This window comes from Theropithecus gelada, chromosome 2 (genome assembly GCF_003255815.1).
Source record: "Theropithecus gelada isolate Dixy chromosome 2, Tgel_1.0, whole genome shotgun sequence".
NCBI classification, from domain to species: Eukaryota; Metazoa; Chordata; class Mammalia; order Primates; family Cercopithecidae; genus Theropithecus; species Theropithecus gelada.
In genome coordinates, this window is record NC_037669.1 from 162093994 (window position 1) to 162119664 (window position 25671).

At 46.5% G+C, this 25671-nt stretch overlaps 1 protein-coding gene across 3 annotated transcripts in view; it reads right to left on the reverse strand.

The window, feature by feature from the left end:
• Nucleotides 1-25671, reverse strand: part of COLQ (collagen like tail subunit of asymmetric acetylcholinesterase) — a 71225-nt gene that overhangs the window by 35501 nt on the left and 10053 nt on the right. The window contains exons 1-3 of one of the 3 annotated variants that reach the window (XM_025374384.1): nucleotides 11971-12324; nucleotides 2909-3021; nucleotides 1593-1694 (exon numbers count right to left, since the gene is read on the reverse strand). In XM_025374384.1, the coding sequence (XP_025230169.1) occupies nucleotides 1593-1694; nucleotides 2909-3021; nucleotides 11971-12046 (291 nt within the window). In that variant the 5' untranslated portion in view covers nucleotides 12047-12324. Of the gene's footprint in view, nucleotides 1-1592; nucleotides 1695-2908; nucleotides 3022-11970; nucleotides 12325-25671 lie in introns of those variants that run through there. The other 2 variants (XM_025374376.1, XM_025374388.1) reach the window with 2 other exon arrangements.

Genomic DNA, 25671 nt, shown 5'->3' on the forward strand with positions numbered 1-25671 from the left:
AGATAGAAATGCACCTCCAAGGACTCTCATCTTGCTTTTCTGCAGGCTTCCCAGCTTCTCTGTGTCAGCCTCTGGCCAACTCTGGGTTCAAAGTCCTGTTTTCTTTCTTGTATCCAACAAGTAATTATGGAGAACCTATCCCAACCTCGTGCACTGTTGTACACGGGCAATATAATAGTGAGCGAGATGGACAATGTCTCTGTTCCCGCAGACCAAGGCTTGACACATGTTTTCTTTAGAAGGTTACATTGTCAGTATCTTAGGCTTTGTGGGTCACATTTGGTCTCTGTCACAGCTACTCAACTCTGCCTTTGTCGTGCAAAAGCAGCCACAGACAATAAAACTTCAACGTTTTATTGAAACTTTGCTGCAGGATTTGATCCACAGATATAGTTTGCCAACCCCTGCCATTGAGCTTACGTTTTACAGAGAGGAGACCAGGAACAGAAAAACAAATAAGGAAATCATAATAGGATGAGAAAATCATGCAGAGAATTAAAACAGGTCATTGTGGCAGAGAGTGATTGTGGTGGTGGGTGCGGGCAGGAGACTACTTTAGACTAAGTGGTTGAGTGGGTGGTAGAAGAAGGCACTTCTAAGGAGGTGGCATGGAAGCTGAGTACTGAGTGGCCAACAGGAGCTGGCCATGATCAAAACCAGAAAGAAGAACATTCCAAACAGCAGGGACCACAAGTGCAAAGGCCCTGTGGCTAAAGCAAGTTTGGAGTGTTTGAGAACCTGAGAGATGGTCACTGTGGCTGAGTCAAGGAGACAATGGAGGTAGGAAGTGATGTAGGAGATACAGGCTGGAGTCCCCTCCTGTGGAGCTTTGTAATCTAGGTGAGCCTTCAAGTGTCCGGAAGCCACACGAGGGTTTACCCAGGTGGGTGATGTCATTTTTATGCCCCCTGCATGGGAAGGCACCTGGGGAACTAACTGCTCCTTATAACCTCTTTCTCCTCCCCATGGAAGGCTCAGGCCCAGCTGTCCCTCACCGATGGAGCACCCTCTTGGAGGCAGGCCACAGAGCCAGGAGTCTGTGGGGTGGGGTTTCTGGAGGGTACCCTTGTTTGTCTAGAAATCCTTTCTCCAGCATTTTGCCTATTTCTCACTCTCCCCTTTAGCTTTGGTGGGCAGGGGCGGGCTACTTGGTAGCAACACCTGGGGGCCCAGTGAGGCAGGAAACAATCTCCTCTGTGCCTCCACTTCCCTGTGCTGAACGCAGGCAGCTCTGGTCCACAGGAGTGGTCAATGGTTACATAAGGGGCACCATCATCAAGTGTTTGTCTGATTGTAACTAATAAAAACCATATCCATAGAGGTAGCATCCTCATTTGATTCCCCCAAAATTTGGTACTGTAGGGCAATTATTATCCCCATTGCATAGATGAGGAAATCAAGGTCGGGAGGCCAGAATTTACCCAGCAAAGAGCCAGTGTTCTAACCATGTGGCTTTGGAGCAGGAAGTTAGCGAGAGAAGGAAAAACAGCTTTGTATCACATGAGAAGGAGTAGACACTAAGAGGCTCTGTGCAGTGGGCTTTCCTGCTCTAAACAGAAGACAGCAAGAGGGGTCCAGTAGAGTGCACCAACCTGGGGGCCGGGAGGCCCAGGGGAGCCTAGCGAGCCTTGCATGCACGGGGACTGCGAGGTCTCCAGTTCCAGGATGAGATTCTTCATGTCTGGGGAGAGAAGCTTCAGTACAAAGCAACACAGAGTTAGAGGTCAGGCGCAGGGGACAGAGGAAGGGTCACCATCCTGGACACAGACCTGCTCTGGGCTCAGGTCTCTAAGCCTGGCAGTTCCCTAACACCCCAATGACTGCCCCAAGAAGATGACATCTTGGGCTACCAGTTTCTGTTCTCTCATCTGCTCTTGAGACAAACCTGGCTCTGTGAATTACAGACAAATTGCAGCCACTTATAGAGTTAGGAAGCTCATTTCAGGGGCCTCTATCCAATGTCTAGGTTGGCATGTCCAGTGGAAACATAACTAACGTGAGCCACCAATAAGAGCAACATTGTAATTTTAAATTGTCTAGTAGTCACATTTTTACCTTTCAAGAAGCTAAAAAGAAAAAAGTGAAATTAATTTTAATAATATACTTTATTTAACCCAACAAAACCCAAATATTATCATTTTAACATATATTCAATATTAGAAAGTGAACTGAGATAGTTTACATTCTTTTTTCATACTAATTCTTTCAAAATCCAGTGTGTATTTTACACTTACAGCACATCTCAACTTGAACTAGCCACACTGCAAGTGCCAGATAGCTACATACGGCTAGTGGCTCCTGAATTGGACAGCACAGGAGAAGCAGCGTTGGGAAAGAGCTGAGAATCCCAAGTTCTCAGAATGCTCTGGCTGCTGCCTTCTAGGCCAGTTTCCCGAATCTTGCTCTTTTCCTCACCTTGTCCTTTCTTTCCAAATTCTGCTCCCCGTCACACCTCAGTGTGGCTACAGGAGAACTATTTCCTGAGTCACCTCATGGAAATGGTCTGTGTTAGACACGGACTGCAAAAGGGAATTTCATAAACACTTGGGAAGAAGAAAAACAGAAGGGGAAATTCCATATTTGAGCAGCTGATGGGAACCCAGGAAGTTATATTATAAATTCACCTCCTGGTTTTTGAGAAGATGAGAAACTTTGCCAAATCCAATTCCTGCCGAGAAGAATCTCCCTCCCTCCATCATTTATTTAAGATATTTGGAGAATGGACACACCCCAGGAACTGCAAAATGTCCATTCCAGGGCTCAACCTCTGGGTGACCGCGGAGGGTTGAGGCTCTCACAAGATTCCGGAGGCAGCTCAGGTGGAGTGGGGCAGGCAGGCGGGGCTGTGTGGTGTGCAAATGAGTAGCCTGCACTTTTTTTTTCCTCTCATAAATCCCAAAGTACTCACCGGACTTCGGCCACCTCTGAAGAATGGTGGTGGGAACAGTGGTGGTGGAGGGGGCGTCAGCAGGCAGCATGCTTTGTGGCCACCACGCTTCTTCTGATCCAGGCCAGGAAGGGCTGCTCAGAGAAAACTGCTGCTCGTTAGCATGTGGTCAGTGCTGGGGCCTCTGTCACACCCACCGTGCCCAGGGAAGACCCACCCTGCCACCCCAGACTTCCAAATCCTAATTTCTAGCCTGTTGGATGTGGGTGGGCCTCCTGTCGGCTACTTGACATAGCAATTATGCCCTTGCCCTTGCCTTTGCTGGATTAAAATGGTTCATAAAGAAGCAGATAACTTGTCTGGACACTGTGACCATTATAAGGTTCATTTCTCCTTCCTCAGATACTGACTTGTTACTTTGTAGATGTAGCAGGAAATGTAAAGTTCAAACAGACTCATCATATGCCCTCAGAAGTTGAGGAGAAGAAAGTGCTTGCTAATGACTTTAATATTGTACTCAGAAGGAAATTGTTCAGACAGGGAGGCAGCCAGGGCCGGTGGCAGCATTACTTACAGGACACCCACACCCATGATTTAAAACACATATATTGACTCTAGACTTTACAAACACATTCACATGTCACTCATGTCACTGGAGAATTACGGTTTAATGTCTCAGTATATGAGTAGCCTAATCCACAGTGTCGGGAAATGAAGGGAGGGCCCTGAACCTTTGTAGCTTTATTTTTACAAAAAGTCTCATCCATGTTCAATGTTAGTAAATGTTCAATGTTGAAGTATGCCTTACAAAAAGTACACAGATCAATAAGTTACAGCCCAATAAATCTCCACAAGGTGGACGAATCCTAGAAACCAGCACCCAGGTCAACAAACAGCATCCTCCAGCACCCAGAAGCTCCTTCAAGCTCCAATCTCTGCACCCCTTCCCATCCTGAATTCTAACACCAGAGATTCATTTTGACTAACCTTGCACTTTATGTAAATGGAATCATACAATATGAACTCCTGTCTTTGGTTTCTCTTTCTTAACATGTTGTCTATGGGGATCATCTAGGTTGTTGTTTATCATTGTTACTGCTGAATAGAGTCCCACTGAGCGACTATATCACAACCTGCTCATCCATTCTGCAGAACACTGCAGATGTTCATTGGGTTGATACAACTATACATCCACCAGAATGGCTAAAATGAAAAGGACAGAATATAAGAAATGTGGCAAGGATGTGGAACAACCACAACTATCACACATTAGCTGGCCAGAATGTAAACCGATGCAACCTCTTTGGAAAATTGCTTGTTATCTGCTATTAAAGCTGAACATAGACATACACTTTAGCCCAGCAATTTCACTCCTAGGTTTTTACCAATAGAAAAGTGGGTGTATCCGGAATCATGATTACAAGTGATCTTTAAAATTTCAGGTTCTGACTCCAAGCTTGAATCTCCTCCCCAGTATCTCTGAATGATGTGCATTGGCCAGGACCATATATGTGTTCTCTGGTGTTTGCCCTGAGACAGCCCTGATTTGTGTCCCTAACTAATGAATCCAGTGGGAGTTACTGCAAATGTTTCAAGATAAACTTTTTAGTTAGGAGCCAGCTTGAATGGTTATAGTTTTATTTTTATACCAACAAGTAAAAATTTCTCTTGAAATGGCCCTGAAAAAAAAAATGGGTGTGTTTTCGCCAAAATGAATGCACTAAAATGTTCATAGCAGCAATATCCATAATCACCCAAAGCTATGCTTTTTCAGTTCTCAGTTTTGGTGTCACGATGTACCTTCGCTTCCACCCCTTCACAATACCTCTGACCTCACAGAACACGCGCGCCAGGTTGACCACCACATGGTCTCAGCCCTGAACCCACTTTTCTGTCTTATCTCCCAGGGGCCAGCATCTGCCAACCATCTCCACTTTGTGCTCCAGGACCTGCCTCAGACACTAGACAAGGGCTGAGTGCTCCCCAGAAGTCGCCAGGTCACGCGGTGTCCACAGGAATGGTGGCTCTGTGCACACACACTTCCTAGCACCCTTGATGATGGAGCATTCCACTGGCCTGTGCCAAAGGCCCTCAGCCCTCTCAGGCCCAATGCGACCTTTTATGGGAAATATTGTGTAAAGACACCTTTATTATCTGGAAATGAAATTCATAAATAATACAGCATACTGACACACGATTTAAAAAATCAATATCGTGCTCTTAATTCTACATAAAAGAAAAATATAAGAAAGTGATTTATGGGCCAGGCGTGGTGGCTCATGCCTGTAATCCCAGTACTTTGGGAGGCCGAGGCGGGCAGATCACGAGGTCAAGAGATGGAGACCATCCTGGTCAACATGGTGAAACCCCATCTCTACTAAAAATACAAAAATTAGCTGAGCATGGTGGCGTGTGCCTGTAGTCCTAGCTACTCAGGAGGCTGAGGCAGGAGAATTGCTTGAACCTGGGAGGTGGAGGTTGCAGTGAGCTGAGATTACTCCAACCTGGCAACAGAGCGAGACTCCATCTCAAAAAATAAAAGAAAAAAAGAAAGAAAGAAAGAAAAAAAAAAGTGACTTATGATATAAAAGTAAACGTTTTGATTATAAGTGGTCAGACACAATATTAGAATACATAATGCTGTAGTTTGATGCTTGCACTTATGTGAAATCACAGTGAATGCAACAGCTCAAATACAGATTATGGTATTGGCAACTTCCATGCTACAAGGAATGTGTCCACCATGTGATGTGATTTTCTGAAATAATAAATAACACTGGGTAAAATTCCCAACTAGACAAAGCACAACCATTACTCTGTAATTGTAGTCTTAGAAAACTCAATTTATATTACAACAGTGCTTTAAAAATGCTGTGTAAAAGAGAATTCAGTTATAGAATGAGGTAATTATATATAGGTATGAATGTTCCTTGGGACATTTCAAAGTCATGTAGGATGTGGGACAATTCTGTCTCACCCTTTGCAAGATAGCTCTCACTCCTGACCCAGCTCAACAAACACAGTGGTGCTACCCATCCCGGCCTTTGAAACAACTAAAAATACCTTGAAAATTTCCAAAACGGCCCCAATGAAAACTGTTGGCCTATCTAATGCTTGGTGCTTAGCTTGGTCACAAAAAGTTCCATAGAACCCAACACCCAACACCAAAGCAGCATCCATTCTAGGTCATACAAGTTAACGAGGGACTGAAGGAATTCAGAAAAACAGGAACAACAGGTGGCCACCAGCTGGGATGGACCTGGCCATCTTTTGGGAAAGATGGAACTCGTGCTAATTCTGGAAGAGCAAGGAGAATTCAGACAGGAAGTCTTCCAGACCACAAAAATATCTGGGGAAGTCACAGGTACTTGAGCGAGGCCTTGAAGGGCCAGCTGGGGAGGTGGGTGATGGAAGGAGGGGAGGCTCCCCGGGGAGCGGGAGGAATGGCAGGAGAGAGACCGTGTTCCATTCAGGGCTACTTGGATTGTGAGAAGCAGAGCTTCACTCACATGGGCTCTGGGGAAAAAAGGAGATTTATCGTAAAGTTAACAACTGTCAGAAAGAGCTGGAGCCAGTGAGTCAATGGAGCATGACACTGTCCTGGTATTTCTCTTACCTTCCTCCATCCCCTGCCCCCCATCTCCCTTTTTATGCTTCTTTCTGCGCATTTGATCCATTCCATCTTCTCTGGCGTCTTCACGCCCATCTTCCCATGACGGCTGATCCAGTCTTGCCTCACCTCTTTTACCTCCCCCATCTGTTTTGTCTGGAACATCCCCTTGTGGGTCTTAGTTCAAACATCCACCACAGGGAATCTGTTTGCCCAGCCAGGTGACAGGTCATGGGGGGAGCTGAGCAGAGCCTGCCCTGGACCGGGCTCAGATCCAGTCGTTAGCAGGATCTCAGGGTCTGTCACCAGCTCAACAGAGGCTATGGGAGGAGTTTCTCCTGAAGAAGGCAAGGCAGACAGGCGCTCCAAAACATGTCAAACAGGCCAGGCGTAGTGGCTCACGCCTGTAATCCCAACACTTTGGGAGGCTGAGGTGGGCAGATCACTTAAGGTCAGGAGTTCAAGAACAGCCTGACCAAATGGTGAAACCCCATCTCTACTGAAAATACAAAAATTTGCTGGGCATGGTGGCACACGCTTGTAATCCCAGCTACTCGGGAGGCTGAGGCAGGAGAATCGCTTGAACTTGGGAGGCAGAGGTTGCAGTGAGCTGAGATTGTGCTATTGCACTCCAGCCCAGGCAAGAGTGAAACTCCATCTCAAACAAACAAACAAACAAACAAACAAAAAACGTTAAACACAGCACAGAGGCAAGACACTTTAAGGTGGTCGCCTACTGAAGAGGAGGAACAGTGGGTGTTGGGGTCAGGATGCAGGGAAAGCTGGAAAGTTAATTTGGGGCTAGATTATGCCGTTTTGGATACCCCACAAAGGGGTTTAATTTTTTTTTTTTTTTTTTTTGAGACCGAGTCTTGCTCTATCGCCCAGGCTGGAGTGCAGTGGTGCGATCTCGGCTCATTGTAAACTCAGCCTCCTGGGTTCATGCCATTCTCCTGCCTCAGCCTCCTGAGTGGCTGGGACTACAGGCGCCCGCCGCCGCACCCGGCTAATTTTATGTATTTTTAGTAGAGACAGGGTTTCCCCGTGTTAGCCAGGATGGTCTCCATCTCCCGACGTCGTGATCCGCCCGCCTCGGCCTCCCAAAGTGCTGGGATTACAGACGTGAGCCACCGCACTCGGCTGGGTTTAAGCTTTAATCGGAAAGTCGTAGGAAGCCACGGCAGGTGCAGGGTAAAGGAGTAACAGGATCAAAATGGTGCTGGAGAACACTGTGTGCAGGGAAGGTGCAGGTGTGTGGAGGACAGTCTTGGAGAATGGGAGCATACAGCAGGGCACGGGAAAGGAAGGGAGGGACTGATGCAGAGAAACTGGGGACCAACGTGTTGCAGGAGAGAAAGAGCAGGGAGAATCAAGGGTGGTTTTGAAGTTGCAGGGGACCTGGGGCAACAATGGTCAGAGTTTGAGAAAGAAAAGTCACAGCAGGCACTAGTTTACGAGTATTAGACATTTATTCATTTGAGCACACTCTGCCAGGCACTGGGCCAGGCCTTGTGGGACGCAGAAAGTACCTAAATGGCATCTGTAGTTGGAAAGGCTTGCAGAGCCCAGAGGCCTGCTGCTTATACCCCACTCCCTGCCCTTCCATAAGCAGTCCATCAAGAAGTGTTCAGGTGTTGCCTCTAACAGGAAGCTTTCCTTGACTTCCCAGGCCAAGATTGAGTGGCCCTGCTATATTTTTCTCTGGGTTTACCCCTATGCTAGGTTTTCTCCAAGGGGAAAAACTATTTCCTTGTATCCCTCTGACCAAACTGTGCTTTCTGGGAGAGCGGGAGCCAGTTTTTATCCCCAGGGTCTAGCACTGTATCTCACATACACTAGACACTCCACAAACATTTGCTGAATTAATAGTGACAAACACCACATGCAAGGCACCATTTAAGTGATTCACACATATAAATTCACCTAATCCTCACAGCAACCCTAAAAGCTAGGTACTACTTTTGTTATCATCATCTCCATTTTACAGATCTATTAACTGAGGCAAAGAGGTTAAGCAATTTGTCCGAAGTCATACAGCTAGTAAGTGACAGAGCCAGGCAGTCTGGTTCCAGAGCCCTTTCTCTTGAGCTCTACACCATGACTGCATGTGGTAGAAATGAAAGTTGGGAGCTACAAGTCCCATAACAACAACTTGGGGCTAAAGCATCAGCGACCTCCAAGCAAAGGCTTCAGGGAACCAAGCTGGGTTTACTGACTCACTGCAAAGAGGTAGAACACACACGAGAAGAAACCGTGGGGCATCTCAGTTAGAGGATGCTGGGAAGGACTGATCCTAGGGTTGGGCTCTTGCTAGGTGACTGAGCGGAGACTATGAGGAAATGAAGTATGGCTTCACTCTGAATTGGATGCCATCAGGAAGAAAGGGTCATTCTATAATTGAGTATCTTAATTCACATCTAGAAGAAGAGAGTGGAGCAAGACTAAAGCTGTGACTGGTTTTTTAAACAGCAGTAATCACTCATATTAGCAAGGACAGGAGAATGTTTAGTCATTTTTGTGGTTGGATGATAGTCCTGTTTTCGTCTATGTTCAGTTGTGATTGAGTGATTCTTATTTTCGTCTCGATCCATCAAGGTCCCAGGGTGACCCTGTCTGATGATGGTGTTCTGTGACATTGCTTCCGTGTTGCAAAACACCAGGCTGAGCTCTGAGTGTCAGGGCAGCTCCAGCTGCCATGGGCTACTTTTCTCAGCGGTAAAATAATACGGATACATTGTTCCAGAACTTGACATTAATGCCAAAGTATTCCTCTTCAACTTCTCCAAGTTTCCTAGAGGGTTGAGTAGCTAGGAGTGGGCAGCTTCAGTTGTAGGGTGGAGGAGGTTGGCAGGCTCACACCAATCCCAGAATGTTTTTAAGGTCCCCTGGCTACAGTTTCTCCTTTGCTTGTCTTTTGTCTCAGCACACAGCTAAGGGCTGAGGCTGCAGTGTTCCAAAAGCACCTGGGAAGCTGGCAGGCCCACACTGCTAATATGCATTCATCACCATTATTTTTCCAGACTATATATGGCCTCCAGTGCCTTCCTTCACCCAGCACCCTGTGTGGTCTTCCACTGATGAAGGACCTTGTATCATTTAAAGCAATCACTTCTCTCCTTTCTTCCTGGAAACTGGAGACCTCTTCAGTGACCACAAATTATCAGCTGCATTTCTGGCTGAGGCCTCTGCATTGTTCAGCTCCCCCACCCCATTCCCCTCACCCTTTCCCCCTTGACCCACTTTCTTCCCAGCAGGGGAAGGCCATCTATTTCTGCCCTCCCCTGACTCCCTGGAGCTGTTTGTTTTTAGGAGCCTAGTTTATTTACAGCTCATTCCTGCTCAGAATATTTCCATCAGGTGGACGTGTAGGGAGCAGCTTCCCCCTCCCTCCTCCCTCCTAGTCAACTAAGCCAGGACTTCACATGTCTATTTTGGTGTCATCCGAGTGGCCTGTGGGTCTCTATCATGGACCGTCTCTGTAGAATCGTGTCTGAGCTCAGGCTCCGGTCTGGAAAAGCCCCGGAAGGCTCCGTTGTATTGAAAGCAATCCTGTGCGTACCTCCGTGGAGCCGCAGAAACCCGGGTGCAGCACGTGGCTCAGCACCAGGCAGCTGCCTTGGAAACGTCAACCACCACGGAACTTCAGGACCTCGTGCCCCAACTTAAAGACATCAAGGTCATGTTGTATGTGGCCAGTGCATTGCCAAATTCTGCGTAACTGTTTAATGCAGGCTTTGGGCAAGTGTTTGGGGCTTCTGCTGATGATGATGCTGATTTTACCCTTTGGACTCAATACCCGTTCTTGAAAAGGAGACTTTCTCCTGTTTCATTTCAAGAAACTGAGGCACATCTTTGGAAAGAGATTCTCTCCAATTTACTCTTGGAAAGACATGGATTTGAATCAAAGAGTGTTAAGTCCGGGTGCAAGTGGCCATGTGAGCCAGTACAACTCGCTTACTCAATCTGAAACTTAGTTTCCTCATCTGTACCACAAGGAGTTTTGTCCGAATCATCTCCAAAGTCCTTTAGTCTTTTTTGTTTTTCTTTTTTTTTTTTGAGACAAAGTCTCACAATGTTGCTCAGGCTGGAATGTAGTGGTATGTTCTCAGCCCACTGAAACCTCCGCCTCCCGGGTTCAAGCCACTCTCGTACCTCAGTCTCCTGAGTAGCTGGGATTATAGGCGTGTGCCACCATGCCTGGCTAATTTTTGTATTTTTAGTAGACACAGGGTTTTGTCATGTTGGCCAGGCTGGTCTCGAACTCCTGACCTCAGGTGATCCGCCTGCCTTAGCCTCTTAAAGTGTTGGGATTACAGGCGTGAGCCACTGCACCTGGCCTCCTTTAGTCCCTTTTTAAGATAAGTATGACACCAGAACCACCACTGTGTCCATCTTCATCTCCCCTCTTGCAAGGCCAGCCCCACAATAGGTTACTGGAAACAGCATTTTCCATTTCTGCCTTCTGTTTTTCCATCAAGTAGCCTTCCCTCCCACCCCCTCAACCCAACAAATGTGTCATTAGAAACTGCCAAAGGAAAGAACTGACATAAGCATCCTGCCTCAGCAGGTTGGGAGAATTACAAGTGCAGTCACATAACTGTTCCGCACCTGCCTGTCCAGTTGGTGGACTAGTCAGCTTTTTACTTCCTCCTCCTCCTTTGGGGCCTTTCCCTGCCTGTGGGAACTTGCATGAGAGAGAGAGACCCAAGAGAAGAGAGAAGGCCAAGGGTATATGCTTTATGACATCTTGGAGTGCTTTGACTTTATTGTAGTGAGTTGAGTCTCAGCTACAGTAAAGTTCTTACATTAACTGAATACAATTTGCCCAAAATTCCCCCCAATTCACTTGTTCCAGAGAAGGCTGAACCCTACAATTTTCCTTCAATCCCCACAACAAACCTTGAGAAACAAATTCTGATCCTAAAAGTTGCACATAATTTGAACTTCTCTGAAAGAACATGGTAGAGTTTGCCTTCTGCTGTATGCCCCCGAGCAGGCAAGGATGCAGCCTGCAAAGAACAATTTGGTGGTTTGGTGGCTGTGCCTCTGAGCCACATTACCCAAGGCAGTCCACTCAAGAGTGATGGAGACTGTCTCAGCCACCCAATGCCAGCGGGGGCCCGGACCACAGAGCACAATTTTACTTCCAAGCCAAGGTACCAGCTGCCAGCCCGCCAGCCTGAAGTCAAGGTCACAAGAGGGACACAGACAAGTGCACACACCCGTGAGCAAGTACGCCAGGTCCCCACCAACTCTACTGTGAAACGCCTTTGCATTGCAATTTCAACACTGGCCGAGCAGTTTAAAATTTAAAGGCTTTCACAATGAGAAACAGCCCTGTGAAAGAAAAAAAAAAACTTAAAAAAATTTAAAGGCTACTGAAACCTCCTAGTACAGTCTGCTTTCCAAGAGTCTTTTTTCCAAAACAATGCATGTGCATCCGCGCGCACACCCACATGCACACACAACTCACCCAAGCAGCCTGCCGAGTAACAGAGCAGTCCTGAAATGATGAGCAGATGAGCGAGGCTGAATGATGAACCCGTCATTGTGAGGCAAGGCCCAAAGCGGACTGGCCAGGGAACACTAGCCGGAGACAGGCTGAGATTCGTCACGCCTCCGAGTGCTCCCAGTGCCTGGCCTGTTTGGCATTAGGGGTGGGAGTTGGCCAATCCCTGCTTTGATGCTGTTTCTGCCCCAGATGCCAGGGGTCTGGGGCCAGCTCCTGGGAGCAGCAATGGGTAGGCAGCCCTGCTCCAGCTGCCCATGAACACTGCTGTAGGGGAGGCCTGGAGTACAAGAGTGCCTTCAGCCCAGGGGAGGACATAAGGTTGGGAGCCTGGGGATACTTAGCCCCTGCAAGCCAAGAGGAAATGGAGAGCAGTCAGTCAAACAGGCTGCTTTTCATTTGGCTCAAAAACCGCCTTGTCAGTACTGCTCTGGTAAGCCTCAAAGTCAACCCCCACCGAGACTGTCCAAAGGGAGCCTGCCCTCCTCTGCTTCAGGGAAGACCTTCATGGCCAGGGGTCTCAGCTCTCATCCCATCTGGGCCAAAGTCTTGCTGACAAAGCTAAACGTAACTAAAACAACAACAACAAGGAAACCACAAACAAACAAAATATATAGATTTCCAGAGGGCATGTGGGCAAGTCTTTTTGCATGAAGCCTGCCTATAAAATAATAAGGTGGCATAAACCAGTTACGCATTTAAATCTATCTGGTTCTTTATAGGCACATGCAGTGCACAAGCATGGACACACAATATTTTAGATTATAAAAGACAAGATCATTATTATACTACTTAGCAATAAGCAGTGTTGTTTTAATCAGCTTAGTAAAGACCATAAGCTATAGCAGGAGTCAGCAAAGTTTTGCTATAAAGGGCCACACAGTAAATATTTAGGCTTTGTGGGTCACACAGTCTCTGTTACAACCTCACTTTGCCATTGTACAGGAAAGCAGCCATCGACAATACATAAAGGAATGAGTGTGGCCATGTTTTATAAAAGTTTATACAAAAACAGGAGGCAGGCTGGATTTGGCCCACAGGCTGTAGCTTGCCAAGCCCTACACTATAAACTTCGAAAGATGGGAGGCCGAGACGGGCGGATCATGAGGTCAGGAGATCGAGACCATCCTGGCTAACACGGGGAAACCCCGTCTCTACTAAAAAATACAAAAAACTAGCCGGGCGAGGTGGCGGGCGCCTGTAGTCCCAGCTACTCAGGAGGCTGAGGCAGGAGAATGGCGTAAACCTGGGAGGCGGAGCTTGCAGTGAGCTGAGATCCGGCCACTGCACTCCAGCCTGGGCGACAGAGCGAGACTCCGCCTCAAAAAAAAAAAAAAAAAAAAAAAAAAAACTTCGAAAGAAAGGACACTTACGTTCATTCATTCATTCCTTTACTGTTTTAGTCATTCAGAAACACAGTAAGTACCAAATTGTGGAAGATACAATTACTAGACACAGTTCCTGCCCTTGGAATGTGTTGTTCAGTTTCATGGGAAGAGTACTGGCCCTGGAGTCATCCAAGTTGGGCTTAAGTCCTGGTTTTGCCACTTAGTAGCTGAGTGACCTTGAGGAAGTTATTCATTCTTTTGGAGTCTAAGCTTTCTTACTTGTAAAGTGGGCATGCAAAGCCGACTTTAATAGTTTGTTGTGAGAATTAGAGCTACAGCTTTTGGAATTCCTGGCACAGAATAAGGGCTCTCTTATCGACATATTCTTGGATAACTGTTGTATAAGGCAAAAAAGAAGAGTGGCTAACATAGGGCAGGGATGCCTGAAGAGCTTTATAGAAGGAAGAAATGGGTAACAGTAGAGGGGGAGAGGGTCCAAGTGAGATATCAAGGAAGGATTCCTGGAAGAGGTGGCATTTCAGCTGATACTTGAAAGCAGAGGTTTGCTGTGTCAAGATGGGAGGAGTGGGAGGTGAGGCTTAGGCTGTGTTCCTTCTCTGGGGAATTCCCCTTTGTCCTTCTCAGAAACTGGGTCTGAGACCTCAGAGAAAGTAGCAATAAGGTCAGGGAGTCCTCAGTCCTGAGTCCTAGAGAGTTGCAGAAATATCTGCATCACATTTTCCCAACTTTCTCTATTCTCAGTCATATTCTTACAGCCCTTCATTTTTCAAATTTCATTTCACAAACCTTCAGAGATGGAAGTTTTGCCACTTTTCACACCAAAAGCACTTTTTTTTTTTAACCACATGGCATCAAACTTTTTCTTAAAAGGTTGACATATGTAAACCACTCAGCTGTACTTTGTTTCATTATTGTAAAAACAAAAGTAGCTGGACTAGATGATTGCTGGGGTCCTGTCCAACTTAGCAGGTGTTGAATCTCTATTTGAACCTAATGGTTCAGGCTCACGAATATCTTCTGCCTCTTCTCTGTGTTTCTCTCCTTCTGCCGCTCTCTTTTCTGTCTCTGTCTTACTCTCTCTGTATCTGTGTCTGTCTGTCTATAACTTTGTCTCATCCTCTGGCATCGTCTCTGTCTTCCCAAGCACGTACCATTGAATTTAAGTCAAATTTCTGGATGTATGCTCAACTACTTTTAACTGCTCTCCAGCCAAGTGTGCCAGACCGGGATTAAGAGCCCTGGTCTTTAGCCCTGGCACTAACTCACTGTGTGACCTAAGTCAACCCATTTCCCCTGTGGGTCTGGATTTTTCTAGATGTATAATGAAAGCCTTGGACCAGATGAGCTCTAACCCCTTCCCAGCTTTGGCATCTACCACGGTCTGTGATTCCTGAGACATCGATGGTTCCCAGACAGGGGTGAAGGATCTCCCCTCTTCCCCCTTAGTGAGCAATCTTTGCCCTCAAGTTCCCTCAGGTGCCTTAGCCTGGCACCAGTTCACCATGGCAGAGCTGCCTGCAAAATCTAATTCACAATACAAGTTTCCGGGGCCTTCCTGCAGCTGTCAGCAGGTGTCACATTCACAGTATTTTGTCTTAATTACAGCTCTGGGATTTATCAGCCAGGCTAGAGACCTCTTCTGGAATACGACATCCCTGGGAGCTGTTCCAGGCGCTCCTGTCCCTGCTGCTGCCACACACAGGCCTGTTCCCTGCTGATGGGGCCAAAGTTGATTCTGCTTTGCATGCTCCTCATGCTGTGTTTCCCACCACTACCGCACAGAGAGCCTGTGCAGCACAGATAACTCCCACACCCTTCCCAGGGACCCAGAGGCAAAGACTGTCTGGGGCAGTGCCAAGGCTCCCACCAGCCCTGGAGCACTTCACATCTGCTGTCCCATCCCAGAACCCTGGTGGACAGAGAAATAGGTAGGAGGACCCAAGTTCTACCTTCCCACCGACAACCATTCCCTCCTTGGCCAAGCTTTGGTCAGGTTCCCCTGAGCCCTCTTCTTGACTAGGCCTTGAACGTGGGCTTCCGTGTCCATCCTTGCAGAGTCCAGTTACAGCCAGAATCTTGATAAGTCAGTTTAGAGAGAATCCCCCACCCTTGAGAACTGATCATCCTGGTCTGCCTTCAGCAAGAATCCTGTTAAGTTGGTTCAGTCAAAATCCCCCTATCATGATGTCTCCTCTTAGTAGTTTTTAATCCACTGACCCACCCAACCTGCTTTTTGGCTATAAATCCCCACTTGTCCTTGTAATGGAGCTAAGGTTGATCTCTGTGTCCTATTACAATAGTCTTTAAACCTATTGCAATAGTCTTGGATAAAGTCTTCCTTACCATTTTAACCAGTGTCAGAATAATTTTTTCTTTAATCTCACCTCTAGATCCAATGGTTTTGTTTACTCAGGAGAGTCTTGTAAAAGACTAACCTCTGGGGGACAAAGAGTCTTCATCTCATCTGCTAACTTGCACTGATTTTTTTTTTTTTTTTTTTTTTGAGATGGAGTTTTGCTCTTGCTGCTTAGGCTGGAGTGCAATGACATGATCTTGGTTCACTGCAACCTTTGCCTCTTGGATTCAAGCGATTCTCCTGCCTCAGCCTCCCGAGTAGCTAGGATTACAGGCACCTGCCACCACACCTGGCTAATTTTTTGTATTTTTAGTAGAGACAAGGTTTCACCATATTGGCCAGGCTGGGCTTGAACTCATGACCTCAGGTTATCCACCTCCCTCAGCCTCCCAAAGTGCTGGGATTACAGACATGAGCCACCATGCCCAGCCTTTTATACATTTTTTTTTTTTTAAATAAAGTCTCCCTCTGTCACCCAGGCTGCAGTGCCGCAGCGCGATCCTGGCTCACTGCAACCTCCACCTTCTGGGTTCAAGAGATTCTAGTGCCTCAGCCTCTGGAGTACCCAGAATTACAGGAAAAACACCATGCCTGGCTGTTTTTTGCATTTTTAGTAGAGACGGGGTTTCGCCATACTGCCCAGGCTGGTCTTGAACTCCTGGCCTCCTGTGATCTGCCCACCTTGGCCTCCCAAACTGCCAAGATTACAGGCGTGAGCCACCACGCCCAGCCTAACTTGCGCTGATTAATACAGGTTTCCTGGAATGCTGTGTTAAGAAGGACTCTGAGAAAAGAGGGCCATGACTTGTTAGTATCATCCTCCCCGAGATGAGAGGAAGGAGCATTGCCTGCGCTGCATACTTGCAGAGTCTTGTTTGGCAAAACCCATATCATGAAATGACAATGACCCAGGCTCAGCATTTCCCAGGCATTATTGCATTTAACCCTCACAGCTGATTATCCCCATTTTACAGAGGAGAAAATGACTCTTGGAGAAGCTAAGTCACTTGATCTGGACCACATAGCTAGTACAGAATTGGAGTTAGAGTTCCAAAGGCACCTTGCACACAGCCCTAGGAGGAGGTGCCTTCCTGTGGTCGTCTGACCCTGACCCTTGGTGATGGCTCACTGGTTCCCAACCACTTCCAACCTTCCTCCTGTCCTCACTGCTCTGGTCAAGGGGGGTGAGTTTCCCGGGCTAGCTGGCTGCCTCTTCTAACTCCCAGCCACTGATTTCCCATCAGAGGACCTCCTCTGAGTTGGGGCTGTGTGGAAAAGGCTAACATTCCCCCCAAAATGTGTGCTCCCTCTTCCATAGGCCAGAGTGATCCCTGTGAAGTAGCTGCATTTCCCAGCCCTCTGCAGTTTAGAAAGGTGGGGGCATGTCATTATTCTTGCCAATGATTCTGCCTGGGTATACAGACTCAATTCCTGGGGGACAGTGGAGCCATGGGATGGAAAGGGCCTGCACCCCTGAATGCCAGAATGGAGGTGCACTGCCCTCAACCAGGGACACTGGTCAGTTAGGTGAGCAAAAAATAAATTTTGATTAGGATAAGCCACTAAAATGCTACATGTTATAGCAGATAGCATTGCCCTAACTCAGTTGTGAGGTGCCAACAATGGGAGACATTCCTTGATGTTCCCCACTCAATCCTTTGATCCCCGCAACAGCCCCACAAGGTACATATTAGTACTGTCATCCTCTTTTTCAGGTAAGGCTCAGGGAGATTAAGGGATGCACCCAAGGTCAAACGCAACAGTTACCAGCACACAGTGGAGATCTTCCACCACCACCACCACCTAGAGAGAATGAGCAGGAAATCTCAGAAGAAATGGCACCCAAAGGAGTCAGAAGTGTTGCCTCAGCCAGCTAAGGTTGGAACCACTTACCAATGCCCAGAATCACGTCTTTCTAATCAAACCCAATGACTGTTCATCTCTGGGTTTCAGTTTCCTGGTTTGTAAACTCCCATGAGTAAATAATCTCTGCTTATCCCAAACACAGACAGGGTTCAATCAGGTGTGCTGGTGGTCTTCAATCAAACATGGGTTTACCTCCCCTATTCTGTTCTCCAAAGTGGGTGACAAATCTGCAACTCACTTGAAGTCCATCAATAAAAAGATGAATAAACAGATATATGATAGAGTAATCACAGCAAAATGATAGCCAGTGCAGAATCGATGCGGTGCATGATTCGTTTTCTAGGGCTGGGGTAACAAAGTACCACAGACTGAATGGCTTAAACAACAGAGACTTGTTTCTCATAGGTCTTGAGGCTGGAAGGCCAAAACCCAGGTGTGGCAAGTTTGTTTTCCCCTGAGGCCTCTCTCCTTGGCTTGGGCATGGCCACCTGCTTGCCATGTCCTCACATGGCCTCTCTTCTGCCCGCATCCTTCGTGTCTCTTTGTGTGTTCAGATTTCCTCTTCTTATAAGAACACCAGTCAAGTTGGATTAGTGCCCACTCTAATGGCCTTATCTTAATCACTTTTATAAAGATCTCATCTCCAAATACAGTCATATTCTGGCTGGGCATGGTGGCTCACGCCTATAATCCCAGCACTTTGGGAGGCCGAGGCAGGTAGATCATTTGAGGTCAGGAGATGGAGACCAGCCTGGCCAACATGGTGAAACCCTTTCTCTACTAAAAAATACAAAAATTAGCCAAGTGTGATGGTGGGTGCCTGTAATCCAAGCTACTCGGGAGACTAAGGCAGGAGAATCGTTTGAACCCAGGAAGTGAAAGTTGCAGTGAGCCGAGATCGCACCACTGCACTCCAGCCTGGGCAACAGGGCGAGACTCAGTTTCAAAAAACAAACAAAACCAAAACCAAAACCAAATACAGTCACATTCTAAGATACTGGGTATTATTGGGGCTTCAACATGAATTTGGGGAAGACACAATTCAGCCCCAAACAGTGGACATATTGGTGTTCCCTGAACAATTATCTTTTACTTTCTCTGAATGTTTGAAATTGTTCCTGATTTTAAAAAGAATACAATTAAAAAATTTTAGGTAGGCAACAGAGAACCAGAAGATACGTTCACAAGGATGAGGGTTGGGAGCAGGTCAGCCCAACTCCCTTGTTAGCAAACGTCTAGGGGCCCCTGGAGCTGCACAGAGCTAAGGCACCAGCGCCTCCTGGAGGAACCTGAAGCCACTCATCGAGAGGCCTTGAGCAGGTTGTTGAATCACTGCAAACAATATAAGAAGGTTACTCTCTTCTGTCTCCCACCCCTAACCCACAGAGATGTCTTGAGGAGGAAAAGCCTACCCTCACTACGAGGATGAAAGAAAATCAGTCATCTCATATCGGTCATTATTTTATATAAGTCATATATCAAAAATATCTCCTTTGCACACATAGAGTCAAGAAAACAAATCCATCCCCCTTTCTTTCCCCTGACCAGGAAATTATTTTGGACCTTATCTAAAGAAAGGCATCTGCTTTTTGAGTTCAAGTTCTAATCTGACCAAATGACATGTGGTAAGTAGAGAGGAAGGAGGAGACAATGCTATTAGGAGCCAAGGGAACATAAAGAAACCTCTCCATGGCTGGCTGCGCCTTGATTCTGAATTTGATTACAGCGGCCAACATAAATCAGCCGGTGCTATTAAATCTTCTGCCAGGGCTTGACAGGGGAGGACAAGTTTGTAAAAATTATTTGGGAGATCTGGCCATAGGTCAGAGACAAAAGCTTCCAGCTGCATTGAGCCCAAAGGGGGGGTTATTTCCAACACCTGCTGACAACTGTGACTGTGTGGAAAGACCCTGTGCTTCCAGCCGCTACGTTTCCATGCCTTCATTTTTCCATGGTGACAGTTTAGCTCTACAGGCACTTGTAATTCAAAACCACCTGGCTCACTTATTCCTTTCCCCAGATCCATCCCTGCACCCCTCCCACCCCACCTCCAGGATCTATTGTCCAAGGGTCCACAACAGGTGGGGAGGTGGGAGACTGGGTTCCTGGGAGCCCCATGGCTGCCCACTGGCACAGACTGGCATCTCTACCCATTGGTCTCAAAGTCACTACAACTCCTGGATTCCAGAAATTGGGGAACCTAGGGCAGATCCCTCTGGACTCAGTTGAGCACTAGCACTTATCATCTGAGCAAGTTGGCAAGATAAACCTTAGGCTTTCTGTAGCACTATAATCCTGTGATTCTACCAATCTGGAAACTCTCTGAGATCTCAATTTTCCTTGCTGCTTTGGATCTAAGGACTTTTAAAGACAAAAAATCCCATCCTGTGCTCCAGATGAAAGGTACAGATAGTATTTTAATTGTTTAGAATAGGTAATACACGCATATGATTCAAAATTCAAAACATATAAACAAGTATACATTAAAATTCTTTCTCCTACCCCTCTCCCTCAGCTACCCAGTTCCAATTATTTATTACCGATCATTACTTAGTTTTCTGTGTATACTTCTGGGACTATTTTATGCACATACAAGCAAATAGGTAGGTATAATATTTTCCCCCTTTTACTCAAAGGGTTACTTGTAACATTCTGTTATACATATGGTACTTCCTCTCGGTTTCTTCACAGTATTTTTGTTTAAGAGACGGCATCTCATCACGCTGCCCAGGCTGGAGTGCAGGCATAATTCCACTAATGATCAGCATAGGAGTTGTGACCTGCTGTTTCTAACCTGAGCGGGTTCACCCCTCCCGGAGCAGTGTGGCATCCTGCTCCTGGAAGGACACTGTAGTGATGCCAAACTTGGTGTGGATATCCCATCACCATAGTGCACTATAGCCCAGAACTTCTAGATTCAAGTGATCCTCCGGCCTCAGTCTCCTGAGTAACTGGGACTACAGGCACACACCAGTGCACCAGGGTCTTCACAGTATTTCTAAGAAATTATTCTGTAACTACATAAAATGCATGCACATTGTTTTCTTTTCTTTTTTTTCTCTTAGAGATGAGGTCTTGCTATGTTGCCCAGGCTGGTCTCATATTCCTGGCCTCAAGTGATCCTCCCAACTCACCCTCCCAAAGTGCTAGGATTACAGGCGTGAGCCACTGTGCCCACCCCACTTTCTTTTCTATGGCTGCATAATATCCCTTTCTTTGGAAGAGCCATAATTTGTTCACTCTGCCCCCTACTGATGTGCATTTGGATGATTTGCAAAATTTGCTGATGTAAACAATGCAACTAAATAACCTTCCACATGCATCTTTGTGTATGCTGGTAAGACTATCCATTACATGAATTCTTAGAAATAAAAATACTGGGTCAAAAACTATGGGCACTTGTAATTTTTATACATACTGCCTAATTCATCTCCAGAAAGCCCCTGTCAATTCACATCCCCTCCTAGAAGCAGTGGATGAGAGCGCCTGTTTCCACCCACCTTCACCAACAGTCTGATGTTCGACCTTTTGAATTTTGCCTACTTGATAGGTGAAAAGTGGGTCTTACTCTGTTGCCCAGGCTGGACTACAGTGGTGCATTCACAGTTCACTGCAGCCTTGACCTCCCAAGCTTAAGCAGTCCTCCCACCTCAGCCTCCCAAGAAGCTGGGACTACAGGTGTGTGCCACCACGCCCAGCTAATTTTTCATATGTCTTAGTAAGATGGGGTTTTGCCATGTTGGCCAGCTGGTCTCAAACACTCGGGCTCAAGTGATGTGCTAGCCTCAGCCTCCCAACGTGCTGGGATTACAGACGTCAGCCACTGCACCCAGCCTTCAGCGTGGTTTTAATTTTCATTTCTCATATAGTGAATGAGACTGAGAATATGTTCAAACATTTTGAAGCCATTTATACTTTTTCCATTTTTTTCATTGGGTTGTCAATTTTTCTCTTACATTATTTTTCTTACACATAGGAAAGAAACACTTTATTACATGACTTGCAAGTATTTTTCCTAGTTTGGCCTTTTGAGTTTTTGCCACACATAATTTTTTTATGTAGCAGAATTTAATGTATAATTATTTTCTTTTATGGTTTCTGGGGTTTTCCACACACCAAAGTTACTCAAAAAAACTCCCAAGGTTTTTTCTAGTAATTTTATAGTTTCATATTTTATATTTAAATCTTAATTCATTTGTAACTTACTCTGGTGTTTTCCTGTGGCCTAAAGCAGAAGACAAAAACAGTCTTTAAACTACCATAGGTAGCCTGCCAACACCAGCTGTCACAACTCTCAGCAACACGTATTGAGCACTCACTACGTGCTAAGCATCGGCCTACAACAGTCCGAATGTGGCCTTCATTTGAAACATTACTTATCTGAGATAAGTAAACTGAAGCTCAAAGAAGTAGAGTCTGACTTGAACACAGGTGGGCTGTCTCCTTGTCTTGATTGCTTTGCTCTCACACAAACTCCAACCACTTGTATAACAAGCATATTGTGGGCGGTACAATAAATACTGGTCATCTGATTGAGGGGAAGTATCTCAAATGCTATGTATCTTAAGTAATGGTCGTAATGAATCTAGAGACTGAAAGCCAGGTTTGACGAATGAATAATTCATCAAATTGTCCATCAAATAATTCCACAAAGCCCCCATCAATTCACATCCCCTCCTGGGAGCAGTGGATGAGAGTATCTGTTTCCACACACCTTCACCAACAGTCTGATGTTGCACCTTTTGAATTCTGCCCATCCGATAGATGAAAAATGGGTAAATTTTGAGTCTCATGCATTACATAAAAATTAAATTATATATTATAAATTGTATATAATTTTCATTATATAAAAATTAAAACCACACTGCAGGTCAGGTGTAGTGGTTCACGCCTGCAATCCCAACACTTTGGGAGGCTGAGGCAGGCAGATCGCTTGAGCCCAGGAGTTCAAGACCAGCCTGGGCAACATGACGAGACCCTGTCTTTACTAAAAATAAAAAAATTACATACATAATAACTATAAGAAGAAGGAGGATCTTAATTCAAATGGATTTTATTATTTTAATTAGGAAAAAAACATTGAGCAAAATGCAAAGCAGCAGCGGATGGGTATATGGCCAGGAAGTTGGGCATCTATGTTAAATTTGCCACAGTTTGCTGGCATTCCACTTGAAAATCTCATATTTAATCATTTTCCTCTGATTGCCCAGGAGGACCTGCACTAGGCATGCCTGCTGACTTAATGGCCATTGTCACCTCAAAGGAAGCATACAAGACAGATGCCATGTGGACAGAGGGCCTGCTCTGATGCGGATGAATTGGATACAGTAAGTGGCTTGTCTTCTTGCTAGGTTTTGCATAGAGTTGCACAGTTTCCAAAAAGTGGACACTCTCAGGATTGTAGTGCTTTGTGGGGTTTCCTCGTAAGATCACCCCATCTTAGAAGGGGAGACGCTTTCTCCCTCACAGCCACAGGAAGAGCTCCTGCCTGTGAACTCTGCTGGTTAGTAGGCCTTTCTGCTGAGAACTCAGAATGGCTAAGGTGTTGTTCTCAGATGTGAGCATACCATGTCCTGAAAGTCAAATGTTGCCCCTCAAAGTACAATAGTAATTCCTGACTACATACTCTGACCTGGGCCCAGAGCTGGGCCCTTCCCAGGCTCTCTCCTTGGATCCTCCCAATAATGTTATGGGTTGTATATTCCCCTTTTCCAGGTGAGGAAAACTGATTCTATGACATCCAAGGTCCTGTGGAGCTGGGATTCTGAACCCAGACCTCCGGTTCCATAGCCTGTGCACTGGGATGTCCCCAACTCAGCCTCAGGCTTTAGATGGAGACTCTCGATTCTGAAACTGGAATCTTCAGCATCGATTAAGAGCAGATGGGGCCGGGTGCGGTGGCTCACGCCTGTAATCCCAGCACTTTGGGAGTCCAAGGTGGGCAGATCACGAGGTCAGGAGATCAAGACCATCCTGGCTAACACGGTGAAACCCCATCTCTACTAAAAATACAAAAAAAAAATTAGCCGGGTGTGGTGGCGGGCGCCTGTAGTCCCAGCTACTCAGGAGGCTGAGGCAGGAGAATGGCGTGAACCTGGGAGGCGGAGCTTGCAGTGAACCCGGGAGGCGGAGCTTGCAGTGAGCCGAGATCGCGCCACTGCACTCCAGCCTGGGCGAAAGAGCGAGACTCTGTCTTAAAAAAAAAAAAAAAAAAAAAAGCAGATGGGATGATAGTGGAATGAAGCATCCCAGGAGGAGGCAAGTGGCTGAATTCCAGTTTCTCTCCACCATTTGGAATAATGGTTGCAACCAGTAATTGAGAGCAAACTTCATGTCAGGTGCAGTGCAAAGCTCTGTATGTATTAGTTCATTTTATCCCCATCACAATCTAAAATGGAGACTCTTATTATCTCCATTTTATAGATGTTTAAACTAAAATATTAAGAAATTAAACCGTGGCTGGGCACAGTGGCTCCTGCCTATAATCCCAGCACTTTGGGAAGCCAAGGCAGGTGGATCACTTGAGCCCAGGAGTTCAAGATGAGCCTGGGCAACATGGCAAAACCCTGTCCCTACAAAAAATACAAAAATTGGCTGGGCATGGTGGCATGTGCCTGTAATCCCAGTTACTGGAAGAAGCGCTGAAGTGGGAGGATCCCTTGAACCCAGAAGGTGGAGACTGCAGTGAGCTGTGATTGCCACAGCACTCCAGCCTGGTGACAGAGTGAGACAAGGAGGGAAGGGAACAGGAGGGGAGGGAACAGGAGAGGAAGAGAAGGGAGGGGAGGGGAGGGGAGGGGAATGGAGCAGAGGGGAGGGGAACGGAGGGGAGAAAGAGAGCAAGAGCGAGAGGAAGGAAGGAAGGAAGGAAACCAAAACAAAGATCACGTGGCCAAGATCTCTCAGCTAATGGGTTGCAGAGACTCACTGAAGTCCAGAGCCGTGTAAATGGGAACTCCAGGCCTTTTACTCTCACATCATGGGTTCTCAGTGACAATGCTTAGAAGAGAAACACACGCCAAGACCCCTTCTTTGTGTGGGTGCTAATTCTGTAAATTTGCAAACAGCATGTTAGCCACAAAGTCAGGGAAAGTCTAAGTCTAAAAGGATATTTAAAGTCTGGTCCCCTCACTTAATTTTACAGATGAGGAAACTGGGTCCTACAGGAGAGCAAATGACTTGTCCAACACTACAGATGTGTCCTAATTTTACCTGAACTCCTAAGGACTGTGTTGCAAGTCTGTCTAAAAACACAAGTAAACAGGCAAATGACCAACCCTCTGCCTACATGTCTCCATATGACTTTCTACCGGACAAGAACAAAATCATCTTGGCAGTCATGCCCAGGGAAGCCGGCTTCTAAGCCTGTCCAGTCAATGCACTCTTATTCTCAGGACTCCACAGCAGAGAGAAGTAAGGGCCAGAGCAGCGGACTCAGATAACGGAAGAAAAGAAAAGAAAGGCAAATAAACCATTTCCCTCAGATACTCTGGGGAGAGCATTTCTGGGGCCCAAATTGTTCCTAAAGTCACCTCGGTCCTTCAATCCTCACTTTCTACTGGCAGACAGGAAGAGTGAGGGGACAAACCACCCAACCAACGCTGCTCCTGCGGGGCCCTGCTGCTCTCTAGAGACAGGGACACCTGTGTTTTCCACCATGATGGTTCCCTACCATGACCTTGTTCCACGCAGCTCTCAGGAAGATCGACAGAAGGAAAACAGATTGTTTCCTCACCTGGAGACTCCCTAAGTCCTGGACACTGTGCTCAATGATTGAGAATTTCATTTCTAGATGACCACAGAGAATGTGGAAACATTCTGGGGGCCACTCCATGAGGTCCATCCCAGTAAGGCTGGTCTCAGAAGCCAAGTTGGCCCTGTTGGACACAATGGGCAGTCCAATTTCAACTCTCCATGATCAAAACCCACCCGACAGGCCCCTCATACAGGGGACAAGTCCAAACACTGGAACAAACCCAGAATCCTAGTGAAGTAAGAAAAGCAGGTGGGCAGGAAGGTCTCTCCAAGTAGGATGGCTGATGTCGCCCCATTCCTTGTCCTCTTGGGTCCCCAAGAAGCCCCATGCCAGGCCCG